Raw genomic sequence first — 19,705 nt, 5'->3', positions numbered from 1 at the left:
CTTGAGTGGCTAAATCCAATTTCCTTTAACAGTGTCATTAAAATAATCACGACCATCGTCAGCATCATCACCATCATCATCAAAGGACATGTGCTGTCAAATTCTGTCATTGGATCTTTCTATTCATTGTACATTTCATATCTTGACCTGGGATTCAGTTTTCATACCATACCCAAAGACTCACAGAGGAAGGAGTTATAAAAAGATTAGGATTACATAAAAGATATATTTGGTTTGTTTCAGTATTACTAGAAGGGTTCTTTTGGCTAGCAAGCTCATTCAGTTTATTTTTCTGTACCTTGATTTATTTATAAAAATTTGGCCCCTATAGATCTTTGGGGGGAATGTGTACTCTTATTGAAGTTTTAAAATATCTGTGTTGATTCAAAAGACACACCTTCGGGCCGCTAGGTGGCACAATGGATAAAGCACCAGCCCTGGATTCAGGAGAACCTGAGTTCAAATCCAGCCTCAGACACTTGACACTTACTAGCTGTGTGACCTTGGGCAAGTCACTTAACCCTCATTGCCCTGCAAATCAATCAATCAATCAATCAAAAGACACACCTTCACCTGGCTGTTAATAACAACTCCACTATGATCTTAGGCCTCTATTTGGAGGGCAACCACAACAACAACAACAAAAAAAATCACAGATGATGGGAACATAGAATTTCAGAGTAGGAAGAATCTCAGTGCAGTGTGTGTGGTCCCCAATGGTTCTATTTGACACCCTAGCCTCTAAGTCAATTTGCCTAGCCATGGATTTTCAGGCAATTAAGGAAATGAACTTGAAAATTAACTCATGGGCATATGCTTTTGACTATAAGCTAGGTCCATTGACTCTCTTTCTTTAAAGATGATGTATCATTGATTGCTCAATGGGGTTTTCCGGCTCTGATTCTCCCATCCCACTGGACTGAAGCAAGAGTTTCCAGGGAGAAAGGATAGAAAAAATTGGGTCATCTATTTCTAATCAAATTTATATTTTTAAAAAATATTTGGTGGCTGAGAATCCTGCTACTTTAGTGTCAAGTAAGGGAGATTTTGTATTAAAGTTTAGAGTTTTAAAATTCTATATAAGGTGACTAAGGCACAAAACCCAGCTGAACAGGGGAATTTCTGAGGTCCCTAGATTAACTAGGTCCCTTAAGAACCAGAAAGAGGAAATTTTACAGACAAATTTCCCTCTTCCTTTGAACAGTCTAAAGGTTTATTGAATTACTGCTAAAACCAGGCAGAAAGCAATTTGGTGAGGAATATTTCAGAGCCTTTCCATCATAAGCCCGTCTCAGAAAATTCAAAGAAAAGGCAAGTCCAGGCATGACAAAGAGAAAAGGGACAATGTATTATGGGTTGTATGACTGATCTTAGGTGTTTTTTTTTTTTAAGCACAGATTATTTACCTCTTAAAATTGCATATGAGCTCCATGATGGGTCCTACTTGTGTAGATTTTTTAAAAATGTTATTTATCCTGACAGATGCAGCTTTAAAAAAAAACAACCAACAACCTTAGTAAGAAGTTACATTTGGGTTGGTGTGAGGTGCCCTGGGCTACAGTTTCATCTGTGTAGGGAATTTATGATGTGGAAACTGCCTCCACCTAAGGCAATAGACAACTGATGTATACCATATTCAAAGAGAGCTCACGGTCAGTGGTTTCAGTCTTGGCTAACTCTTTGTGACCCCATTTAGGGTTTTCTTGGCAAAGATACTGGAGTAGTTTGCCATTTCCTTCTCCAGCTCATTTTACAGGTGAGGAAACTGAGGCAAACAGGGTGAAGTGACTTGCCCAGAGTCCCACAGCTAGGAAGTGTCTGAGGCCAGATTTGAACTCAGGAACATAAGTCTTCCTGACTCCAAGTCTGGCACTCAATCTGCTGTACCACATAGTTGCCCTTCAAAGAGAGTTTTCTGGGGTATGAAAAGGTTAGGTGTCTTGCCTGAGGTCACACAACCATTGAGTCTGAGGAAGAACTTGAACCCCATCTTCCTGATGCCAAGGCTAAGTATCTTCTGTCAGTTTGCCTCTCCTGTTACTTAGTTAGCAATAAATATGTATTGAGAGATTGGCCAATTGGGGCTCAGTCTGTCATGCAAGGGAGGTCTGCTCTGCCTACTGACATCTGCATAGATTCTTAGGGAAGCTGCTTCTAGAAATTCACAGTGAACAGTAAGGATAGGGCCCTGTCCCTGATTCAGAGTATGGGCAGGTATTCTGTGACTATTTTTTTTTGTGTGTCCTTTTACTCCCTGCGGGCAGAAAAGCTTGTTAATTGGCTACTGAGCAAGAACTGAGTCTACACACAAAAGACCACAATGGTGGACCATCTCTGATGGCCATGAGGAAGAACTGCAATAAGGTTCTAGGTGCAAGGGGTGGGAAGAGCCGGCTGATTGGGCTGCCTTATGTTCCCACCTCAGCTATCATGTGAGCTGTGAATGCATGGCCCTATTCTCCCTTCTGTCTCTGTGGTATTTATCCTTTCCAAGTGTTGGAGACAGAATGACCTTGTGAACGTCTAAAGTTTAGAAAGAGCCAGAGACTGGAGTCCATGGCAGAGACTGACATGGCCACTACAGACAAGACAGGTGAGAAGAGAGCACAGGCTCTAGGATTGAGCAGTTCAACTCAGACCTATAGCAAATAAACCTATGGGAAAAGAGACTTGATGTCCTGCAAACATTAGTAATGATGGGAAGAATGCTGGTAGCAGCCACTTTAAATTTGAATCCACTTTTCCCAAGGACTGAGGTAGCAGCTGGGGGAGTGTTCCCCGGTTCAGGAGAAAATATATTCACATTTCTTTTCTTGCTATAGCAGCTCAGTCAATATCCTGTTGTAAAAGTTAATTGATTTTATTTACTTATTGATGATATCATGGAGATGTTACCTGGTTAAATGATACTTTAGTTGTTGAGTCATTGCAGTCATGTCCTACTCTTGGTGATCCCATTTGCAGTTTTCTTAGCAAAGATACTGTAATGATTTTGCCATTTCCTACTCCAGTTCATTTTACAGATGAAGAAACTGAGGCAAATAGGGTTAAGTGACTTAACCAGGGTCACACAGCTAGTAAGTATTGGAGGCTAGATTTGAACTCAGGAAGATGAGTCTTCCTGACTCCAAGCCCAGTGCTCTATCCATTGTACCACCTAGGTGATGAACCAAGGGGAGATGTAGCCTTGCTCTAAGGACTCAGCCTACCATTGACAGTGGAAGTTAGGAGACACCTTACATGCTACAAATACAATTAAATAAAAATGCATTAGGTCCTTGTTCTAAGATTGTCCTAGAATCACAGATTGACAGATGGACCATCTAATAGACTGAAGTCCAGAGAAAAGGGAACAGATTATATCAGAGGAGAAGACTCTTGACCAATCTCGATGCTAGTAAATCCCAGGTTAGTGAGCCTTCCACTGGACAGCACTGCCTCCCTCTATACTGTGGGATCCTCTTAGAAATGAGGCCACCATAACCCTGTAAAGACAAGGTTTTTAACTTCGGTCCTTATATTTTCTTAGATAAGTCCTGAGTTGAACCTATGTGATCACAAATGACATTTTAAAGAGAATGATGTTATAGGAATATTTCAAAGCAAGAATGAGATTAAACAGAATACAAATGTGATGTCACGTATTTTAGAAACGAGACCACTGAAGTACAGAGAAATTAAATGACCAGACCTAAGTCACTTAGAAACTCAATATAATAGACAAGACTAGACTCCAGATCCGCTGACTCTTACTTCAAGACTCTGAGCTCACTCTGTTATGTAGTCTCATAGTTAAGATTAAGGATTAAGATCCTTCCTGTTATTAGACTGAATTTTCCCAAGATACATCTTCTAGTCAAGTGCAAAACTTCCATTTTCCCAGGACAGGGGGAAACAGTAGCAGGAGGATTTATCCTATTAGCGGTAATGGAGTCACACAGGTATATAGCAAGTGGAAAATATGCCGCCAAGTGTGTGCAGAAAGATTAAAAGCTACTTTGGTGGGGGGACTTGACTGTGACCAAATGAAGCATCTAAAAAACAGATTTGTACACTAGCTCCTTGCTGAGTTCTAACAAGGGAAGAGGCAGCCACAGTTCAACAAGTTTATAACTAAAGCTGTGGGAGAGTTGTTTAAGGTGAACAAAATTGCTCCCTTAAGAAGTTTTGGTTTTTGTCAAGTTTCGGGTAAAAACGTAAACACTTCTTGGAGTTTGCAGGAACACATTTCAAAGGAGATGAGGACAGGAGGTAGAAATTCAGAGAGGAAAGTGAGAACTGTACTTAACACAAAATTTTAAAAAATTGTCACTGATTTCTTCTGGTTTTTTATCACCTAAATTTCTCAATATATATTCCTCCTCCTAGACCCTTCCAAAGAGCTATCTTAAACCGAGTTTTAGGTCACGGGGGCCAGTTCTACAAAATGATCCCGGCTTAAACCCCCCAATGATTTACTGGTGCAATCCACCAATATTCACAGCCACTCCTCAAGATGAATAAATCCATAATTACCTGACAAGTGGTTTAGGCTAGGACTGGGCAAGAGAATGGGAATTCAATTCCATTCAACAACAAGCACTTATTAAGCACCTCCTAAGTGTCAAGCATCATGCAAGGTGTTGGGAATACAAAAGAGTTTATATTCTACTTGGATTGGCACAATGGCTACTCAATAAATATCCCTGATGGGGGCAGCTAGACGGCAGTGAATAGAGCACCGGTCCTGGATTCAGGAGGACCTGAGTTCAAATCCAGCCTCAGACACTTGACACTTACTAGCTGTGTGACCCTGGGCAAGTCACTTAACCCTCATTGCCCCACAAAAAACCCCCCAAAAAACAAAATAAACAAAAAATATCCCTGATGATCAATTATGCTTGGGTCCCCAGCACCAAAATCAACCTTTGGATTTTGACAGTGACCTCTACCAAGAATGCTTCATTTTGGGAGAAAAATAGTTCAGACCAACTGAAAGGGGGAACTCTTGTTCTGGGAATCCTAGTCAAAGCTGTGACCTTCAGGTACTCTTTGCTTATTTGTTTTAAAGATAGGGAATATGGTTTTAGAGTCTAAGCTCTGGTTTTTTTATTGTAAGCTCTCACCTAGTACCAGTCCACTTTTTTCTTTCCCTGCTTTTGAACAGTGCCCGGAAGAGTGCCATGAATATTTTCTTGGTGCTGAATTCTGACTTTTTGATGATTAAAAATGGGCTCATCATTAGCAACTGGGAAAAAAAAATACGCCGAAAGCAGAAGAGGAAGAGAGACATTAACTAGAAGTAATTGTATTTATTGTATTTTAGAAGCTATTTTCCATTTCAAATATTCCAGCATAAGTGTTGCCCCTGCATTCCATTTCTCAATGCAAAACATCAGTGTACAGTACTCCCAGGGGGACCTGTTTCTGCCTAATGTACCCGGGGGGAACCTCGAAGACATTAAAGCAGTAGCTAGAAGCTTTAATGAAGTTAACCTGCTGAAACCAAGAGAGTATTTGGCTGAAGAGCACCTGAAAGCCCTGGATTATGGCACAGGTTTCCAAAGAAAAGCAAAGCAGGCCCTCATTGCCTATCGCTGCTGCATTGAGAAGTAGAATTGCACCTTTATATTCAGCCTAATTTAGTTACCTTCCAAAAGGCTGAATGCTATTCTGTCTTTATTTGGTTAATGCATTCTGAAGAGGCAGAATTTTTTATGGTCTATTTATTCCCTTCTTCTCCCCTCATGGACACACACTATCCCCTCTTTCCCATCCCCAAAGGATTCTAAACCCGAACCCATAAGAACATCTGAACTGGACTTTGGGCCCCAAATCAAGTCTTTCTGCATTGTCCAACTAAATTCTATACATTTGATTTAGACAGAGACTGTAAAAGTCACACATCTGAGTTTTCTTTTCACTTAAAAAAAATAAGTTTGATGTGTTCTGATTCTTCTTTCACAATATGACTAAGGCAGAAATATATTTAATATGACTGTACATATATAACCTATATCAGATTGCTTTCTCTTTTGGGGAGGGGGGAGGGGAGGGGGGAGGGGGGAGGGAGAAAAATTTGGAACTCAAAATCTTATGAAAAGAAATGTTGAAATACTATCTTTACATGTAACTGGAAAATTTTGTGACGAAAAAAATAAGTTTAAAATGCTTCAACTTTTTTTTCATTTTTTTTCCAATTTCTCCCCAGTTTCCTCTCCATTAATAGTATTTAGCTCAGTTTTATTTATTTATTTTCTTTCCCTTCTCCTTTCTTCTCTTGTTAAGTATGGCTCTATTTATTTATTTTTTTATTTCTTTTTTATCTCTCCTTATGATTCCTTGAGGGTTGGTGGGGTTTGGGGGGGGGGGTTTGTTGTTGTTTTGGGGGATTTTTCTGGGCCTTCATTTAGCCTGATAGTTTCTTCTTTGGTCACAGCTGCCCCCTGATGGTCTCTACGAACATTACCACTGTGCACTTAAAGAGGAGGAGCAAAGCAGTGAATGGTGAGATTTAGGGGGAAAGAAGCTTAAGGATAATAAACACATTTGCTTTTAACTTAAGACATAATCAAGGTTCGGAGGCTGAGAGGGGAAATACTTCTACAAATGATTACTCTTTTTATTTTATTATTTTTTTAAAAGTGAGCTCTAACACACTTCTCCCCTAGACACAGGCTTGATTGGCAGCTCAGTAAACTGCGTAGGAGTAAATATTAGGAAGGAGATTGGAGACTAATAATTCTGGTGGGTGTGAATTGACCCACCCTGAAGCATCTTCAGCATCTAAAGGTCAGCTCCCCACCTCTCTCCTTTCAGTCACTACTTTCAAGCTCAGATTAGCAATTCTTGCCATCATAATGCAACAATAAGCAGACATCAAGATTTCTAATTAAGGCATCATTAGTCACAGAATGCAACCTGAAAAAAAATCAACAACCCCCAAACCCCGATAGTTCTGTGGGCTTATATCATGGTGTCTTTGCATAGATATACACACACACACACACACACACACACACACACACACATTGGGGGTGAGGGGAGGAAAAGATAGGCATGGGGAGATGAATAAACACAACTTTGTAAGAAAATCAGTTTGTGAGTTCAATCAAATCCTGGAAAGTTTCAGACTTGAGAGCATTTTCCTGAGTTTCTTTAAAGGTCTTACAGTAGAGATGATTTTCAGAATTTAACTCCAAAACTTAGCTGTCACATTTTCATCTTCAGGAGTTTGCAACCCGACCTGTAAGACCATCAACCTTTACCCACTATCACCATAGTAATCTCTGGGATGGATGCTGGTCCTATACACTAGCTAAAAAGCAGACTCCCTCCCTGGCATCTGAAAGTCCTGAGAAAGGTTCCCCTGCTATAAAATATCTCTCCCAATTCCCTGTCAAGGTGTCTATAATTCCCACATTACTCACTCCTCTGAGATTAAGCACCGAAGGCCACATTAAAATGCAGACTCTATGTGGAAGGGGCAACAAATTCAACCCCATCTAGTCATTATACTTTATTGTAGATGTTTATCATTAGCTTCAATTACCTAGCAAGACCCAGGGGAAATGGGCCTAGAACTGAATAAGTTTTGAAATAGCTTGGAAAAGTTTCAGAGAAACTAAGCATAGCTGCCCTTGAGAGCAATATGTACCTGGATAAATATATCTTGTACATGCTTATCAACCCTGCCTCACTTAAATCCAGTTCACTGCAAGTCATGACATCACCTCCCCGATGTCATCATGCTCTTTGAGAATGAAGGACAAGCAACAACAGTGTGTAGATTTCCCCCAGTAGAATATAGCTTCTTGTAGGCAAGGGTTCTTTTGCTTGTGTACCTAGCACCTGGTCAATAAAGGTTTCTTGAGATTATTTGAAGAGCAAGTCCAGATGGTACCGAAGTTGACCCCAGAAAACCAAGGAGTGTGCTCCTCACTGTCTATTGGGCAGTGTAGGGAGGGTTCCAAAGAGGCCCTAAAAACATGGGTTGTCCTAAGAAGGTAAATATCATGATTTTGCCCACCCAACCCTCCCAACACTGACACAGCCTCCCAAACACTTTCAAATATGGTCCTAAGCAATCAGTGGTGCTGCTTCAACTAGCATTTCCTTCTAAGAGAACAGATGAGATAGTGTGGTAGAGTGGAGAGAGCTCTGGATTTCCAGGTATTCCCTACAGAAGCTCTGTCAGGGGTGGGGGTGGGGATTATCTTGTAGTTTGACTTTGATCTCTAGGCCCTTGCTTTCTCCCATGGCTCAGATCAGTAGGTGGGGATGCCCCATAGACCTGGTTCTAGCTCATGTCCAAGGTAGACCAGCCCCAACTCCCAGTGCCCACCCCAAGGGGGAAACAACATCTTCCTGGTTCATAGATGGGAAGGAATATGTCAAACATAGGCCTCACATAGCAGAGTGTTTATTGGAGGGGTGGGGTGTAGGAATTCAGTGACAACAAGTCAAGTGGCACACTTAATATGCAAGGTGAGAAGGAGGAGCACACCAGCAACATGGACCCCAGGTTTGGAGGAGTGCTCAAATGTAGGGTTTCTAGGGGATCAAATGATAGGGTTTTTTCTTGGCCAGGGTCCCACTTATCATGAAACAGATGGAGGCTCCCCTGGGTCCTGTCTATGCATTCACAGATCTAATTTTAGTTACAAAGCCAGGGTGAAGAGGGAACTGAAGAGGGAAACAGAGTCAGGGTGGGATACATCTCTGAGTGTCCGTAGTGCCCCTTAGTATTAGCTCTTAAAGAGCCAGAGTGATTCCATGATGGCATGGTCAGTAAAACCACCAAACCTGACTTATTACAGTGTGGATTCTAATTTAGACTCTTTCAAGCTGTGTGATTTCAGGCAACTTAGTCAACTGCTCTGGGTCTCAGTTTCCTTTCCTGTAAAATGAGGGACTTCCACTAGGAGGTCTCTATAAATGAGGCCATTTCTATTGTCTTCTATGGGAAATAGGATGCATCACGTTTTAGATTTTCTGCTGCGAAAGGTAGACTGAGGCCCCCTTTGTGTGAATAATGGTATTGCATACATATATTACTATGAGGGACAATAATGAGAGCTGAGAGAGCAGGTTTCTTAATTTTGTGCCCAATACTTCAGTGGAACTTGACTGAATTTTGCCAATTTAGCTTCATTTTGTTTTGTTATTTTTCCTCTCAGTCCTTTAGTTTTTCCTTTCTTCAGTTTTTTTTCTTTTACTCAGTGTGTTACTTTGAGGTAAACTAAGTCCTGGGACTTAGTGGAGGGCCTGGAGGTGTTATGGCTTCCATATTTTAGAAAAAAAACACAACCTTAGGGATCCTAGGAAGCCACCTGGGGAAATACTGAAGTAGAAACTTACTGGGTATTCATTGAGAATTACAGGAAAAGAAGAAAAATGCTATATATTTAAAAGGTGAATGAAACAACCTGCCCAACTTATACATTCTTGGGTAAAGCAGAAGGCTGGGTTTTAGCTACAACAACAGAGAAGCACATAAGAAATGAGCATCCATCACTTTGGAGGCCAAGCTTAGCCTCAGAGACTACTGAGGCTAAACATTAACAAGGGCAGTGTGGTCAATGAGAGATTAAAATGCAATTACACCTCATATCTCTCTCTTCCAGGGTTGAGAGCTTGTTGATGTTAGTACAAAGATAAGGAACCTTATCATGTGACTGGTGGCATGGTCTGAGTCAGTTGTTGACCTTTGAAATTTCAGGTCACAGACAAGGTGTTCTTGGGGCTGCCCCAGGAAGCAGGGACTGTGTCTGTTTGGTTTAGTTGCACACCATCCCGCAATGCCATGCATTCATGGACACCTAATACATATAATATGATGACTACAGACCAAAAAACCCCCACAAAATCCACAGGGTGGAGAAAAATCTCCATTGGGAAACATTGACTTAAACGGGCTGATGGTGAATAGGGGGGGCTTCTATCCTCAATAATACCAACTACTTTCTCTTCCAACTTTAGTTTTATATCTTATGACTTAACCATTAAAATCAAGCAGTTGTAAATTCCCAATGGGCTTCCTTAACTCTGCTGGAGAGAATTCTTGTACCTGGTCATAATGGTGACATGAGAAATGTTGGAGATCCAGTCCTGTCTTTAGGTGGTACCTTTTGGATCCCTCTGGGGCTAATAAGAAACAGTGTCACCATTTGTTTGAAAAATCTTTGGACAGCAAAGACATAAGATCATATGATTATTGATAGAGTGCTGGAAGAGACCTCAGAATTCATCTAATCTAATCGCCCTCATTTTATAAACCAGGAAACTTGAGACCCAGAAAGGTTTCTTAACTTGTCTGAGGTTGTCCAGGGAGAAAGAAGCAGATTGGAAAGCTGAATTCAGGTCCACTTTCTCTTGGGATTTCCTCTGATGGGTGTGTGCACGAATAAAACATGCCTCCCAGAGCACCTCACTTTCCATGAGGGTGTGGCTGATTGAGAAATAGCTTTCTGTTAGCATCCTCAATATGCTTGCTTCACCCTTACAACATCCCTTCTTGTCAGGGTGTTGGCTTGTACAATGGGATTTAAAATTTTCTATTCCTATGTTGCAATTCAGGGGAATGGTGCAAATTGCCCTAGGTAAGTCATTGATGTTACCAGTAATTAAGCATTTCACTACTAGTTCCAAACCACCTCTACTCATTAAACCAGAAACTCTCAGTTGGGTGCTTTCCCTAAGGCATTTACCCCCTCTCTATAGTCCCTACAGAGCTGAGTAAATGACCTCAAATTTTCTCTACCTCCAGGAAAGCTACCTGATTTCAGCCAAGTTGCTGGGATTTGAGTTTGCCATTAAGCTTTTCTAGTAGTTCTAACCAAGCCTTCAGGCTAGAGAATCTACATCAGGCTGAATTGACCTGGGAGTTTAGGTGAGTAGCTTCCATAGGATTGCTCTTAAAATCTTGATTTGTTCAAGGATTTTCAAGGCCAATATGGTCAGGTCCTGGAGTCAACTTGTTCTCCTGGGAAACCTCCAGACCAAGTACGACTCAGGATTAGATCATATCTCCCACAACCACAGATGACATTACCCATAGCCCCTTGGCCTGCCCTACAACCAGATAGAGGAGATCCTGGGATGATGGTGCTTTCCCGAGCATTTCCCGTCACTGTTGGACTTCCAATGTGGACCCTTCTTGCCTAATCAAAAACAGGAAGCTATTTGAAAGGGCCTAGAAAGCAGCACTGACTGCAATTTGCCAAAGATAAGAAATAAAGGAATCCCATGTGATGATAACCACTAGGCTAGATGTTACCATAATATAAATATAATCTGCAGCTCAAATCTTAGAGCAAGGGAGGCTTGTGTCCTTGAAAAGCAATGTCTCAGAATCTCAGTTGTTTTTCAGCTTGCTAAACAGGGAAACAATTCAGTGTCACTCATGGAAATTCATGAGCTAAAAGTCAGAAGACCTGGGTTCCAAATCCCATTCTGTTGCTAACTGAATTTTATGATATCTAGCAAATCACTTCATTTTTTCCAGGTCACGGTTTCTTTATCTAATTAAAAGAGAGGGCTTGATAGAATGAACCAAAGGGTCCTTCCACTCCTGGGATCCTACAATTCTAAGTGGGACTAGTGTTTCCTTTATGCAAAGTGTTTAGTGTTTGGAAATACTGAGAGACAAGCTTCATTGGAAATATATATATATATATATTTTCATTAAATCATTTAAATCATGGTATTACCATTATTTGTGTCAAGCTACGTCTAATTAAGTCTTTCCAGACCTAAAAAAAATTATCTGGCAATTTGACACATTCCATAATATTACACCAAAGTTACCCAGATGATGAACTAGCTTGATATAAAACACTCCCAAAAGGTTGGTCAGTTGTGTCTCAAAGGCTCTTGTGAGTAAATTAGAAATCTAGCTGCTAAGGAACAGGGAAAAAGGAGAAAGGGAAAGGAAACCATTGGGGAATGACTTCACCTATCATTAGAGTCCCTCCAGATGATCCAACTAGGAAACGAGACCAAGTAGCCTGTACCCATAATGGTCTACTCTCATTCCTCTGAGGACTCCAGGTCTTTACACTGAAGGGCAGGACAAACAGTCCAGGAATTTTCATTCTAACAATCTTCCAAATGGGAGTTAGATTCATCAAAGGCTCTAGGGCAACAGTTATTAACATTTTTTTCTTTGTCATGGACCCTTTTAGCAGTCAGTCTGGTGAAGCCTATGAACCCCTTCTGAGAATAATGTTTTTAAGTGCATAAAGTAAAAGACATAGCATTATGAAGGAAGCCAATTATATTTTTTAAAAATGCATGGACCCCTGAAATCTATCCATGGGATTTTTGGAAGTCTGCAGACTCCAGGTTAAGAACTCCTCTGGTAAATAAAATAAAGCACTGGAAACCTTAGTTAGGGGATGTGTGGTATGGTATAAAGAGGACTGGATTTAGAGGCAAAAGATGGGTTTGAATCCTTGCTTTGCTACTTAATGAGTAGCAAATGACTTTGAGCAAGTCACTTCTCTGCCCCATGGCCTCTCTGGGCCTCAGTTTCCCCATATGTAAAACAAAGGGTTGGCTTAGATGCTCTCAAAGTTCCAAACAGATCTAAATTCTATGAATATTTTCATAGGTCACATTTGCTTTCCTGTCTTCTTTCTTCCAGCTCCATTCCCAACATTCCTTTACTCCCTTCTCCAGACCAGTTGGCAGTAGCACTTCTTACATATATCTAAATAATAATAATAAGAGGGAATATAATAGAGTTGCCACATGTTGGGATGTTTGAAGGAGTTATCACTGAAATGATCAATGTCCAACTTCCCCTGGTGACTATGATGACTGTCATCAAAGCATGTGTTTCTCTTTTTATACTTTTGTTTGTTTTGTTCTGTTCTGTTTTTTTTTTTTTGCAGGGCAATGAGGGTTAAGTGACTTGCCCAGGGTCACACAGCTAGTAAGTTTCAAGTGTCTGAGGCCTGATTTGAACTCAGGTACTCCTGAATCCAGGACTGGGCGCTTTATCCACTGGGCCACCCAGCTGCCCCCTTCTTTTTATACTTTTAGAGGTATTTTTGTAGGGTTTAAAGCAGAGGATACTTTAGAAATTAGTTCGACTCCTTCATTTGATACTTGAAAAAACTAAGGTCCGGCGAAAGGAAATGACTTGTTCATTCTGTGACCTTCTTGCCCTCTGGGCTTATTCCTCTAAATCCAACTTGACCCATTCTTGGTTATCAACTGGAACTTTTGCTTATCAGGGCTGTCATTTGGATCACCCATGTTTTAGTTACCTGGTTAAATATCAGGGAGGGGGGACAAGGGAAAACCTCATACTTTCAAACTGAATTTGAAGTGGGAAAAATGTATTTTTAAAAATAATCTGGAGGCTTTTCTCCTTCCTTAAAAAAAAATGGCTCCTTTATTGAAGATGAAATGTTGCCTTTAGACCACACTGTGGACTGACACTTCTGGAAGGGCTCACTAAACCCTCTGTTCTGTGCCCTTTCAGAACAGGCATCTAAGATTAACAGCAGGATAGTCATCCAGGGGATTTACATGACACTGTAAAATCTGTGTTGTGTTTTGGATCAACTCTTTGCAAATCACTTTTGATTCAATTTTGTTTTCATTATCTAAGTGTAAATAGCAGTTAAGTGGGAGTTACAGATTTCTCAAACACTAAAAGTGATAAACAAAGCTAAAGCCCAGTCTAGATAAGGAGGTAAACCACCCAGGAGAATCCCACACTCCCAGTAAAGAAGAACATGAGCCAGTCAGAAGTGTGTGTGTGTGTGTGTGTGTGTGTGTATGTGTTTCTTGTCTCCAGAACTTCGATTTTTTTTCTTGTTCTGTGGAGTTTGCAGCGTATGCATATGTGTGCTATTATTTTGACTATTCCTGTTCTAGTCTTTATGATAATGTAGTAATAGGTGCTTACTGAAGCAAGACAGTTTGGAAGCCACAAAACCATTCTAAGAAACAAAGATACAAGTGTTTCCCCAACTGTTAGCTTGCGGCTCCCTCTAAACGGTTTTCACGCCTCCATTTAAAAATAGTTGGCATAATGCTGCTTTTTTTCCCCTTTCTCTGAGCATTTGTGACCACATTACCACGGGAAAAAAATACGAGCCATAAATGCGTAGTTAGGATGGCATTTCCAGGACCAGAGGTCTGCCCTCAGCACCTGTACTTTAAGAAAGAAAGAAAAAAAGACACTACAAAAAGCTACTGATTTCACCGATTAACGTGGGTGTGGGTGTTTCCTATTCCTTTCCCCACTTTTCCCCTTTTCTTGCTCTGATCTTTAAGGTGGGGGGAAGGACGTGTTTGGGATATGACAAAGGCTATGACTAGTAAACCCTCGGGGTGTTTTGGTTTTAGCCCAGCCTTGACTGATGGTTTATATGTCGCTGCCACGCACTACTGCTCTGCCTGTAGGAGTAGATGGATGGCCCAGGCTGCCCGCCCCAGATCACTCAGGCAACCCACCCCAAGCACTGCAGCCTATCCAACTTCTCTTGTCAACCGCATGTGTGGTGTTGTATTGTGCTGTGTTCCGTGTGGGTGGCGCCCGAGTCAACAAGGAATTTGTTTTGAATTTAGGGAGAACAGAGATTTATTCCGGTTCCTGCCGTTGTCTCGAGAGATGGGGAGCAAGAAGATGGGTCTTTGAAAGGTGCCCAGTCCTGAGCAAAGGAATTAATGGATTGACCGGCTGAGAGGAGGCTCTGGGCTGTTGCAGCAAAGGCTTTGCTCTCCGCCGCCAGTTGTGGATTGGAGGTGGAAAGAGGAGTCTGGGTGGGAGCTGGATTAACTTTGATCTTGCGGCTGGCTGGCTGGCTGGCTGGCTGGCTCGAGCTGCTGCTGTGGCGGCGGCTGCTGCCACCGCTCGGATGTTCGAGCTGGGTCTGAGCGCCGCTCAGTGCCGTGTGTCTCCGCGTTTGCCTCTTTAATCAGGAACACAGAAGGGGCGGGCCCTGAACCGGCGTGTAATCGGATAGCTCTGCCTCTGCTCTGACATCCACATGCTGCTTTGCCTGAAAAGGCTGCGAGGAGCTGAAGGGGAGGCAAAGAAAGAGAAGAAGGCACCGAGCCCACAAGCCTCTGAACATCTTCACACACACACACACACACACACACACACACACACAGACACGCACCGATCCGGGAGCAGAAGGAAGAGGAGGTGGAGGAGTGTGAACGGAGAGAAGACCCAACTCTTAGTCCGATCACCATCGTTCAGATGAAGGCAGCTTCCTCAGCCCTAGCAGCCGCAGCAGCCGCCGCCGCCACCGCAGCAGCAGCAGCCGCCGCAGTCTCACACACAGTATAAATCCCTGAGCTGCCTCCAGAAGCCTGCTCTTCCCACACACTGCCCCCTGAAACTGGTCAGACTGGGGGAACTGCGCCCAGCTCAGCCACGGACCTCAGAGGACAATCCCACTCAGGGAAACGCAGCGAGGGGGAGAACTGACCGATGCCGGCAGATTGTCCCTCCGCCGCGTGTCTGTACTGTGTTTCTGTAGATATATGTAAGTCTGTGTATCACTGTATGTGCTTGAAATTATACATTTGCTTGGGGTTTGTGTGATGCCCAAAGGCAAGCCTCTTTTATTTTTATTTTATTTTATTTTTTTATCCCTGGCTTTCGGGAAATGCTCGTGATATTATAGGATAAAGGCAATGACACTTTAAGGAACTGGAGAGAATACATTTTTTTTTTAAAGGAGGAAAGCAGTGCCCTCTTCCCTTTTTTCTCTCTTCTGATTTCAAGAGCTAACCTTCCTCCTGTTGAGGTGCGGTGGGTTTATAAACCCAAGCAGAAGGGTAGAAGACGGGACGTCAGAACCCCGGAGGAAGAAAACGAGACAATTAGGAACACTTGCGGAAGAAATTCTAAGGAGGAAAATAAGAGACACCCAAGAGAGACTTTCAGTTACCAAGGAAGACCTACACATCAGCTCTGGAGAAAGCCCCTTCTCCAAAAATGGATACATTTCAACTTCTCTGGGTTTCTTTAGCTCTCACCTTTTCAGGACCCGGAGTGATAGGAGAAGCAGGTAAGCCCTCGAAAGTTGTTTTTCTATGCGTTTGTGAGCGTTTTCCTTAAAAGCCAGTGCAAATGCAGGGGGTGACGTACACACAGCGCAGAACAAGACTTACTCAATAATTTAGACAGACCCAACCATCCCTTCTCCACCATCACCGCTTTAAAAATGCAACTTTTCCCTCCTGCTAGCAGTAGTGTGTGTGTGTGTGAGTGTGTTTTGAAACAGACAGTTTTTGGCGGTGTTCAGATGTCACATATGGACTGAATCAAAGGTTTAAAAATACTACAAAGCCTTCGCATTACAGTTTTAGGGATTTTTTTCCATGTCTTGAAGCAGAACACATCTCCCTTGAGTTTCCTGAACCTAGCCAGAAAAACATAAATCATTTGTATTCACCCCATTTAGCTACATGGAGCAAGGCGAAGTGAAAGGGTTGGAAGAGAGGGGATCTAGTTTTCATTTTCAAACGTTGCTCATTCTTTTGAAAGGGATAGACGGAAAACCCTCAAAAACTATATGGCTAAGACTGCTGGAACAGTCTGGTTTAAGGTATCAAATAGGGGCTGCAACTAAATGCTTTCAACTGATGAGTAGGGTTCCCTTTTTTTTAAACCTCTGCAATTCCACACTGTGTATATGAGTCTGTGTGTTTTCTGGGAAAGTAAATCACATACAATTTTTATTAAATAAAACAAACAGCATGGCCCTCAAAGATCTTGTGAAGGGCTTAAGAAACTTTTCCTTATGGAATTTACTCCAAACCAATGGCCAAAAGGGAATGTGGGCAAACAGCAGGCAAGATAAGCAGAGGCCACAGAGCAGAGGATGGGCCAGGCATTAATAGGGATGGGGGGACTGAAGCACGTGTAAACTTCGTGGGAAAAGGCTCATTTCTTAAGGGAATGAAGGGCAACTTTACTCCCTCCTTCCTGGGGAGAGTTTCCATGATGGATCTTTCTTTCCATTGATTACTCAATCGATCTGGGATCTGACAGCTCTTACCAAGAACTAACAGGTGACTGGGGAAGAAAAATCTACACCAGGACACACCTGATCTATCTGGAGGGTGTGTGTTAAGTACACACACTCCCCAGGTTGCTAGTTTACAACAGGGTCTTAAGAAGAGGCCCAAGCCTTCATGGGCAAACCCTGCCATGTATCTATCCATGGCTGAGTGAGGTTAGCCAGCCGCCTGGTAATTCGCTGAGTCTGTTTAATTTGACAGAGCAGCTTTCTCTACTTTATGTTGCTCCCCTTACCTCCTTCTTCCTTCTATCCTTTTAAATTGAGTGTGTTTGAGGGGGAGGAAGATTAAGGAAGCACACTTTCTCTCTGGCTATCTTCCTTTCCAGTTCTTTCCCTTCCATAAAAGGATCGACCCCAGGGCAACTACACCTTCAGTTTTCCCACCTGATGAGATAGGTAAGGATCCTACCTTAAGGGATTCTCACCACTCCCTTCTCTTTCCTTAATTCTAAGGTCACAGCATGAGGCAAAATTAAATTACTTCCCACAGACCTGGATGCTGCATAAATTATGTATGTTTATGTAATTTACTGTGTGTACTGGGAGCAAGCGGGCCCAAGAAACATTATTATGCATTCATACACATACTCACATAGGCCCAGGCTGGGGAAAAAGACACACACACACACACACACACACACACACACACACAACTTCTCCTAACGTTTCCCTTTATGGGGGGTGGGAGAAAGGGAACAGAAGGGGTGGTGAAGTTGGAGAGCAAGGGAGCATCTCACACCACAGATGTTCAGTACATCTGTTCCCCTAGTCCAGTGGTGTATCTGTCTGTGTGTGCCCAAGCGCGCGTGCCTGCGTGTGTGTAAACGCTGGCATCCGTCAGGGAACACACTCGAGCTGCAGTCTGGCTCCACAGCCCTTCCATCCCAAGTCCGGGCCAGGTTGCGTCACTTCTATACAAGTCTAGTGGCAAGGGGGACCGGCGATGCCTCTGATTACCTGCGCTGGGGACTCGCCATGTCCAGAGGCAGGTGGCCAGCTTGGGGTGCAAGCGACTGGGGCAAGGGCTGGGGTTGGAGGAGCTACCTCCTCCCCGTAGGGAGGCTTCTTGAAGTTGAGTTTTTCTGGGGTTTTCCAGCTACAAACTGGGCGGGCAAACCGGGAAGCTTGCACGGAGGGGTGGCAAGGGGTGAGGCCGAGTGAGACCTTCTGACTCATCAGAGTGTGCTTTCCAGTGTATGGAAAGCAGACTAGTGTAGATGCCGCCGCTGGATAACCGTTTCCGAGAAGGATGGAAATAAGGAGAAGGGGGTGGGGGAGTGAGGGAAAGGAAGAGGAGCGAGAGCTGGTGTAAGGTTAAAACCTAAATCCACCAGCTCCTTACAAGAGACCTTGGTCAAGGAAGCTGCTCCTGCGGCGGCGAGGCGCGGTTATATGCAACCGGTCTTCAGCTCCTCTCCAACTCGTGCCCTCCATCCCCTCCGCTTCGGCTCCGTGCCCCTCTCCAGAATCGCAGACTCCAAAGTCCCCTTTGCTTAGCCCTACCCTGCCTCCTGGGCTCCGGAACGCTCGAGCCGCCTTCTCTCGGCCGAGCTCGAGTCCCAAGCCGCGGACGCCCCCCCGCACGGCACTACGCTATGCACCAACTTAGCCCCGCGCTGCGCCCGCTGGAGTCCGGGAGCCGCCTATGCGGGAGCCCCGGGTCTTCGAGGGAAGGGAGGGAGGAAGGAGGCCAGCCGGCCTGCTGTTCTGCGGAGTGGGAAATGGGGGCTTTAAGAGGCTGCGATTACCCAGGAGGCCGGGAAAGAGGAGATGAGAGTCAGAGGGACTACGCCGCAGGAATGCGTAGAACTTGCATCGAGGCTGGGCAGCCAGTCCCTGAGCCCACTGTTGTTAGACAGGTGAAAAGCACGCCGCTGGGAATAAACGTGGTCCAGAGGTCTTGCCCCCAATTCCTCCCCAAGTCAGCCGAGCTACCCCCGCCATCGTCTCTTTCCCCCCAACCCCCACCCCTTGGCGGAGCCTGCATCGATTTGTTTGGGCCGCACAGCAGAAACCGAGCCAAGCGATCCATAAACATTCTATTAAGCAAAAAAATATTCCCGGCTAAAGCAAAACTCCGGCACAAACCCGGGAGAAATTAGCCCCAGGGACTTTGGCCGCGGTCGCCTCCAGTTCGGCCCTGCGCCCCATCCCCGCCTCCCAGGGACCCGGGACACTCCGGGGGAGAAGCTCTCGGCATCTCCGCGCTGCGGCCGGGGGCCAGAAAGTTAAAGTCGTAGCTGCAGTTCTCCTCCGGAGAAGCAATTGCAGTTGCAAATGAGTTTCCTCCGTCCCCTCCCCTCCCTTTCCCTCCCCTCCCGGTCCGCTGTCTCGCTCGGGTTTTTCCTCGTGAGGAAGAAATTCACGGCTAATGCTTCATTTGAACTGATTGATTCCTTTTTAATACCAACACGTTAATAGAGGCGAGGCGAGCTGTGATTAAGCGGCTGCCCCTGCTCGCCCCTCGCCTCGGTCTGAGAGCTCCTCCGCAGTCTTTCCCACCCGTGCAGAGCCCTGCGCAGCCTGGGGCAATGTTGACTGTGCCCGGGGAATCCCGCTAGCTCGGCGGCCCGTCAGTTGCCACGGGGGGGGGGGGGGCGGCGGCGGGGACCAGCTTTTTGTACTTCTATACCGCAGACCCCTCCCGTTCCCAGCAACCGGGTGTC

At 44.0% G+C, this 19,705-nt stretch overlaps 1 protein-coding gene across 1 annotated transcript in view; it reads left to right on the top strand.

Annotated features, from left to right (window-relative positions):
• Positions 1-14,941: 14,941 nt before the first annotated feature.
• Positions 14,942-19,705, top strand: part of NRP2 (neuropilin 2) — a 156,760-nt gene continuing 151,996 nt past the window's right edge. Inside the window, 1 exon segment of the mRNA XM_043994885.1 lies at positions 14,942-16,022. Coding sequence (XP_043850820.1) covers positions 15,950-16,022 — 73 coding nt within the window. The 5' untranslated portion in view covers positions 14,942-15,949.

Source organism: Dromiciops gliroides, chromosome 3, assembly GCF_019393635.1.
Source record: "Dromiciops gliroides isolate mDroGli1 chromosome 3, mDroGli1.pri, whole genome shotgun sequence".
Taxonomy (NCBI): Eukaryota; Metazoa; Chordata; class Mammalia; order Microbiotheria; family Microbiotheriidae; genus Dromiciops; species Dromiciops gliroides.
The sequence above is the reverse complement of the archived record's forward strand: the minus strand, read 5'-3'. Positions and strand labels throughout refer to the sequence as shown.